Source organism: Electrophorus electricus, chromosome 8 (assembly GCF_041902795.1).
Source record: "Electrophorus electricus isolate QZ-2024a chromosome 8, ASM4190279v1, whole genome shotgun sequence".
NCBI lineage: Eukaryota > Metazoa > Chordata > Actinopteri > Gymnotiformes > Gymnotidae > Electrophorus > Electrophorus electricus.
In genome coordinates this window covers 5,632,501-5,640,000 of record NC_137504.1, presented here as the reverse complement: position 1 = coordinate 5,640,000, position 7,500 = coordinate 5,632,501, and the positions used below count along the sequence as shown (strand labels likewise).

At 49.6% G+C, this 7,500-nt stretch overlaps 1 protein-coding gene across 1 annotated transcript in view; it reads left to right on the top strand.

Moving 5' to 3' along the window:
• specc1lb (sperm antigen with calponin homology and coiled-coil domains 1-like b) overlaps nucleotides 1–7,500 on the top strand; it is a 24,484-nt gene that overhangs the window by 7,768 nt on the left and 9,216 nt on the right. Inside the window, exons 2-11 of the mRNA XM_035527540.1 lie at nucleotides 696–873; nucleotides 1,101–1,242; nucleotides 1,426–3,080; nucleotides 3,329–3,536; nucleotides 3,824–3,897; nucleotides 3,977–4,152; nucleotides 4,803–4,966; nucleotides 5,097–5,218; nucleotides 6,395–6,473; nucleotides 6,975–7,140. Of these exons, the coding sequence (XP_035383433.1) occupies nucleotides 733–873; nucleotides 1,101–1,242; nucleotides 1,426–3,080; nucleotides 3,329–3,536; nucleotides 3,824–3,897; nucleotides 3,977–4,152; nucleotides 4,803–4,966; nucleotides 5,097–5,218; nucleotides 6,395–6,473; nucleotides 6,975–7,140 (2,927 nt within the window). The 5' untranslated portion in view covers nucleotides 696–732. The remainder of the gene's footprint in view (nucleotides 1–695; nucleotides 874–1,100; nucleotides 1,243–1,425; nucleotides 3,081–3,328; nucleotides 3,537–3,823; nucleotides 3,898–3,976; nucleotides 4,153–4,802; nucleotides 4,967–5,096; nucleotides 5,219–6,394; nucleotides 6,474–6,974; nucleotides 7,141–7,500) is intronic.

The window sequence follows — 7,500 nt, the reverse complement described above, 5'->3', positions numbered from 1 at the left end:
CTCAAGCCTCTTAAAGCCTTTTAAGGCTTTCCCCAGTCGTGGCCAGCACCAGTAACAGCCTTCACCTCCGCCCGTGATGGGATGATAAGGAAGGCAGCTCCCAGCCTCCCAACCCCAGCCTCCAATCACGTTGTGTGTGTGCATTCAAAAGCTGACCGGTGACACTGTCTTCTGAAGGGTGTTTGCATATGTGCATAAATACACCCCCGGGGGACTGTAAAGCTATAGTACAACTGTCTCTTGGTGAAAGCACTTCTTTAGTAGACCATGTGTTCCCCAAAGAAAATGATGACTTCTGGCATTAGGTAATGGAGACATTTCTGTCTTTCTAATATTGATCTACATTTTTTAAAGCAATAATATGTGAAGATGTGAGGAATTCGATCCAGTGTGCTATTTCTGTACATCAGAATTCTTTCAAGGGCACCTAGTACATATTTGGTACATTTATTTATTTTGGGGGTTGTCACTGACAACATTACTGAATGGTAAGTAATTTTAGAATCTTTTAACATAAGGTTTAAATGGCTATACTGCATTAAAAATGTTTATTCATACAGAAGCAGTTTGAAATAAGTAAATGTTAAAATAAGCTAGCAGTAAAATGTTTGAAATGTATATATTAAAATGTTGCTATTTTAATGACTAGATGGTCTTGGCATCTTATAGTATGTCTGCTGCTTTGCTTCTTGAAGATTGCGTCGTAAATGTATCAGAAACTTGGAGCCCAGTATGAAGAAGGCGAGCAGGGCCGCGGGCGTCTCTGGCAGGACCACGGCAGGCGCTAAAGCCCAAGGCAAGGCCGAGGTCCCTGGCACTATGGGCACTGGAGGCAAGGCCACGGTCAAGATCGGCTCAGCCCTTCTGTCTAAGGTGAACTCTACTCCACTGGTCACGCTTATCTGGGGGTGGGACTCCATGTGTGTGCCACGGGAGAACATGCTGTTCATTTTTTAAAACAAAAAACCCCCCCCAAAAAAACCCAAAACGACATTCTGGAAGGTTGTGTGCACCCAGTGGACGTTGTTTCACATTTGTCAGGGCAACCATGACATCCATAGCCAATTATCTACCCTGGGACATTGTATGTATTTCCACAGACGAAGAGCAGTGATGATCTCCCAGCAGTGAGTGCAGGAAGTGGAGGAGCCCCAGCAAGCAACAGTAGCACAACAGCCAGGAACAAGAGGAGCACCTACGCCGCTCAGAACACTGCAGAGGTCAAGACCAAGACCAGCTCAGGTGCCAGTGCTAAATCTGGATTGACAAATGTCTGTGTTTTGTTTTTTTTTTTGTTTTTTTTTTAAGTTTGTGAAACAGGTAGACTTTGACTAATGAAAATAAACGATGTAGGAGAAATCTCTTTGAAACTGAGTGTAGCTGATGATTGATGATGGAATTGAAGATCCTTCATCTGTACTGTAGGTCCAGGAAGGCGTGGGATATCTTCGGCGGTCCGAGAGCCAGGGCTGAACCGCGAGGGTTTGCGAGAGCGCTCCAGGACCACTGCCGCCAAGAAGCAGTCAGGACCCTCCGACCCCATGCCCCCGAAGCGCTCTCGCTGCCGTGCCTCCGCCGACTCTGAAGCCCAGCCGGGCAAGTCGCGCTGCGACGGGCATATCAGCAACAAGGCCATGCTGGAGTCCCGGGTGAAGGACCTGCTGGGCCTGGCCAAGAGCAAAGACCTGGAGATCTTGCACCTGCGCTCGGAGCTGCGTGGCATGCGGGCCCAGCTGGGCTTAGAGGAGCAGGATGAACTGGAGGAGGGGTGCCAGACTGAGCACCCGCCAGAGAAGGAGGCTGCCACGTTGATCAGCGCTGCTGATGTGGAGTCCACCCTGCTCCTGCTGCAGGACCAGAACCAGGGAATCCGTGGCGAGCTCAACCTGCTGAAGAGTGAGAACCGCATGCTGAAGGACCGGCTCAACGCGCTGGGCTTCTCGCTGGAGCAGAGGCTGGATGGGCCTGACAAGAGCCTGCGCACTGCCTCCCTGAGCCCAGAGCCAGCTGGGGGCAGCAGTGGGGGCGGACCCAGCAGCAGTAGTTGTGCTGGGGTCGGCACCCGGACGTCCTCAGCAGAAGGCTCAGCCGGAGGCTCCACGGAGGACCTGCTATCGGAGGCAAGACGTGTGGGCTCCCCCGATGCAGTGGACAGTGAGTGCAGCGAGGCTTACCAACCCGTCACATCTAGCGATGACGCGCTTGACGCGCCCTCAGGCTGCGGCTCCTCCTCTGAGTCGGAGGGTGGCTCGCCGGGGCGAAGCCGGACACGAAGGGGCGGCGACGGAGGTGGCTGCGATGGCAGTGAGGTCTCCGTGGCCTGCCTCACGGAGCGCATCCACCAGATGGAGGAGAGCCAGCACAGCACGGCCGAGGAGCTCCAGGCCACGCTGCAGGAGCTGGCCGACCTGCAGCAGATTGCGCAGGAGCTGAGCGCCGAGAACGAGCGGCTGGGCGAGGAGCGTGCCCTGCTGGTGGACTCTCTGCGGCAGCAGGGCGAGCGCCTCGACCTCTATGGCCGACAGCTGGACTACTTCCGGGGCCTGCTGGATGAGCACCACGTGTCTTATGCCGCCGGCGACGAGGACGCCAAGAGCAGCCGCTACGTGGAGCTGGAGCGTCGCTACGGCGAGCTGAGCGAGGGCGCGCGCTTCGAGCGGGAGCAGCTGTTGGGCGTGCAGCAGCAGCTCAGCGGTGCGCTTAAGCTGGCCGAGCAGGAGAACGTCGAGGCGCAGGGCCTGGTGGCGGCGCTGAAGGAGCGCGTGCGCATGGCCGAGCGCACCGCCGAGCTGGAGCGCCGGGAGCGCGAGGTGGCCGGCGCTGAGCTGGACGCCCTCCGCCTACGGGCCGAGGACGAGCAGGCCGAGCTGAACCGCTGCCGACTGCAGCTGGAGCAGGAGAGGCAGCGCGTGACCCAGCTCCTCACCATGCACAGCACTGGCGACAGGACCGACATCCGCCACCTGCTGGACAGCGAAAGGCTGGAGAAGAAGCAGGCCGAGACAAAAGCGGCAGAGCTGCAGGAGGAGCTGGTGCACACCCGCAGCCAAGCCACCCAGCTGCAGGACGCTGTCAGCAAGGTGGGGAAGCTCCCACATACACACACACAAGCTACACACATAACACATTTGCTTTTTTCTCTACAAGTTCAAAATGCTTTGTCAGAAAGTCTTAATTTCTTACGCTCATCTCGAATCATCCAGACTAGTTCAGCTTCTGATGCTGCAGAATCTCTGATTTCAGAGAGGAATCAGATAGTTTGATCAGACTAAGGAAAGGTGCATCTGTACTTGTTGCATTCATGCATGTGTATGTTTGGCTGATGTAGCTGGAGGGGGATTTTCAGACGTTCCGGGAAGAGGTTCAGAAACAGCTGGCTGAGCAGAAGCGGGCTCTGGCCCAGCAGTGCTCCGAGCTGGAGGAGAAGGACACAGAGATTGCTGACATGAAGGAGACCATCTTCGAGCTGGAGGATGAGGTGGAGCAGCATCGAGCCGTCAAGCTCCATGACAACCTCATCATCTCTGACCTTGAGAGTGAGTGGCCCGGGAATGTCCCACGCCTTGCAGCCGGCGACCTTTACAAACTAACCAGTGTTTATGAATCATGTAAAGTGTAAAGGTATTTTAGAAGCAAGTGCCTGCACTATAAACGGCTCAAATAATGGTTCACTTTTGAACTGGGCCCTACACGATGCATTACAGGATTTTGTCCACAGAGAGGAGGTATTGAGCTGTTTTCAGGGACCCCTTCTAAAGGTTATCTGTTGTGTTGTGATAGTATTTGCATATTCCTGGTTAACATCTAAATCTCTGTCATTTAGATTCAATTAAAAAACTACATGACCAGAAATATGACATGGAAAAGGAGATAAAGACCCTTCAGCGTAAACTGCGGGTAAAGCTTCATAATCATCACACCCACAACCATATGCTGTCTACTTACCTTCTCAGAACCACATATACTTTTCTTTCAGGAAGAGTCTGCCGAGTGGCGGCAGTTTCAAGCTGACCTCCAGACCGCTGTGGTTATTGCCAACGACATCAAGTCCGAGGCTCAGGAGGAGATTGGGGATCTTCGGCGCCGCCTGCAGGAAGCTCAGGAGAAAAACGAGAAGATGAACAAAGAGCTGGATGAGCTCAAGAGCAGAAAGTAAGACACCAACGACAAAGTTTAAACAGAACAGAATGGTCCATTCACCTAGCATTATTCAGAGTCAAATTGATACGTTTAGTTTATTGTTTTTCTTTTCAGTCTGATTTGGTTTTACACTGTTCAAATTTAAGCATAACAAAAAATGAGGATAACTTCTGAGAGCTGTGTGCGGAAAGCCAGGGCTGCAAATACACGCTTCCACTATTTAATCCGCAGTAACAATAAAAAGAGACTGCCAAGAAAAGGGGACAGCTTAACTTTTGGGGTATTTTCCAATCAACATATCACTTTCTACAACTGAGTCGAACCATACACACACTGCATTCGAACTGGAAGTGCCTTGAAAGAGGTCCGAGTCCACCAAGTAGTGTCATGCTGGTAGTTTTGGTCTGCACCTGATTGCAATTGCTGCATTCACAAACGTCCAACTACACCACGGTAGGTATACTTCTGTTTTGGCAAACATTGTGGAACATTTTCTTTCTTTAAGATTATATTTCCTAGTAAAGAGCAAACCAACTGAGAGAAGGAGGCTCTTACGAAAACTAGTTTAAAAATGTTGAGAGATTGAGCATAGGAGGTGAAAGTCCCACGTGCAGTGCATGCCGTGTGAACTCAGCCATGGGTGTGCACCATGTGTGTTTTAGGCAGGATGAGGAGCGCGGCCGTGTCTATAACTATATGAACGCGGTGGAGCGGGACCTGGCTGCCCTCAGGCAGGGCATGGGCCTGGGTCGCCGATCCTCTACCTCCTCCGAGCCCTCCCCGACTGTCAAGACCCTCATTAAGAGCTTCGACAGTGCCTCGCAAGGTACGTGTTCACACACAGGCAAACACAATCAAAGTAAATCAAACTTTTCCGAAATATTTTGAGTATTTCAAATTTTAGAATGTTAATTTTAGCTGTTCTGTGTGCGTGCGTGTGTGCGTGCGTGTCTCAGCTCCTATTCCAAGCAGTCCAGCAGCTGCTGTTCCAGCCGTAGTGGCTGCTGCCATTCCCAGAACCCCCCTCAGCCCCAGCCCCCTGAAAACTCCACCTGCTGCTGCTGTCTCCCCCATGCAGGTATGAACTGTTAGGAATAAGAACACGTGCGTGCCTGTGTGTGTTTCAACAATGTATTGTATAACACATGTAATAAATATTTGGCACACTGCCATATGTGCAGTTTTACCAAAGCCACCATGTTGCATGGCAGGTCTGTAACATTGTAACATGTAGCTGATCAGTTTACCAGATGGCTGCATTCTTTACTTCAAAGCCCCATTGAGAGGGGGCTTTTGTGGCTTCTACGCCTCATCTTCCAAATGAGAACTCCAGACCCCTTTGAGCCTGAAAACCGTGGGGCTTTCCATCTTCCCATCTGTCCCGCGTGGATGTCCTCCGGAATTTCTCTTTGGAGTGGGTGATACGATGGACCGTCTGGAACGTGCCAAAACAGGATGTTTTTATGACGATGAGGGAGTTCGGTTATTTTTGCTCATTTTTGATGACCAGTTATGTAGAAGATTGGAAAATGAGGTTCACTTCCTCACAGTGGTCTGGGTGCAGAGCTTTAGTGGTTTGTCTTTGTTCTATCAGTGTTGAATTGTTTAATTCACTCATGATGTGAGGTGCTGAGATATTTTCTGTGCAAGTGTGTGGTATGAAGGATTTATGAACTGAGCCATGGGGTTCTGTTCTCTCTCTCTAAGTGAAAGAGTTGCAGTGGAAAATAGTTTCCTGACTACCACAGCGGTCACATGAGCTGCTACTGAAGCCAGAATATGAGTGACTTTTGGCTCTCTGAAAGGACAAAAGATTTTGTTAAATATGTTTTTGGTTTGCTTATAGTGTTTTTTTGTTTGTTTGTTTGTTTCTTTCTTTAAAAGGTTCAGTAATATTTATTAAAACACTATAAAAAGACTAATATAAGTTAATCACAGTGTATAAAAGTAGTTCAATAAAACTCCATACCTGTTCAAGCTATTAGAATTTGTACTCTGAAGCCAGAAATGTGGCATTGACTGACTATGACCATTGTGGTAATCAAATGCAACACTATTTTTGCCCTTTTTTTTCTTATCAATTAAATATTTATAGCCTCATCCCACAGATGTCACATCCACCAGCTGTTTCACTCTTCGTCACGGTAGAGAAATATCTGTAAAGCACACGAGAGTGTGTCTGAGTGGGATTTTCTAGGACATTTCCAAGGTTGGCAGGCCTTGATTGGGTGTGTTTCCCTCCTTTGTGTTTCAGAGGCACACAGTCACCACACCCAAGTCCCTCTCCTCACTAGTGGACAAGAGAGCAAGCTACACGGAGCTGTGCATGTCAGGTGAGCGCGCATGTTGGGACACCTCATTACCCTGCCAGTTTGAACCAGCTGTGCCCAACTAGGGCCTGTAATTGAGCGGAAAGATCACAAGGCCTGTTGTTCTTTATTAACACATACAAATGACTATAACGCAAATGACTGACATCCTAACATAGACACCACCCAGTCCTACTCAGGGGGATGTGTGTGTGTGTCTGTGTGTGTGTCTGTGTGTGTGTCTGTGTGTGTGTCTGTGTGTGTGTCTGTGTGTGTGTCTGTGTGTGTGTCTGTGTGTGTGTCTGTGTGTGTGTCTGTGTGTGTGTCTGTGTGTGTGTCTGTGTGTGTGTCTGTGTGTGTGTCTGTGTCTGTGTCTGTGTCTGTGTCTGTATGTATGTGTGTGTGTGTGTGTGTGTGTGTGTGTGTGTGTGTGTGTCTGTCTGTGTGTGAGACAAAAAAAGCCCAAATGCAGATTTGATGCTTGAAATAAACATATTTGTGATGGCCTTTGTTTGTGTGGGTTAGTTTCTCGCAGGAGCAGTGAGGAGTTGAAGAGGGATCTCTCAGTCACAGACTCGGCAGCGCCCACGTCAATCATGTCTCTAGGGTCCTCCTCCCCTCAGCTCTCTCTGTCTTCAAACTCCTCCTCCCCCACAGCCTCTGTCACGCCCACTACACGTGGGCGTCTACGGTATGGAATCTGCCTCTCTTTGTTTTCTGTATGTACCTTTTCTGAACCTTCTTGTTAGTATTGTGTAGTCTGATTGATTTATTTATTTTTATTTATTTATTTTTTTTAAATGCCTTTCTGATTATCATTATCTTGTTTTACTCGCTCCATGGCCTTCTGAAAGCTTCCTTCTGACTTTTCAGTAGCATCCCATGAATGTGATCTCCTTTTGCCAGTCCTAGTAACAACGTTCCTCTGACTTGGTGCTAATGCACAGAGCTCTCACCTAAGCTGTAGCCTGCCAGTCATCTCCTAATGCTGGAGGTGCTCCAGACGAGCTGCGACCTCTCTCCACATACCCCTGTATGCTCCTCCACTCGG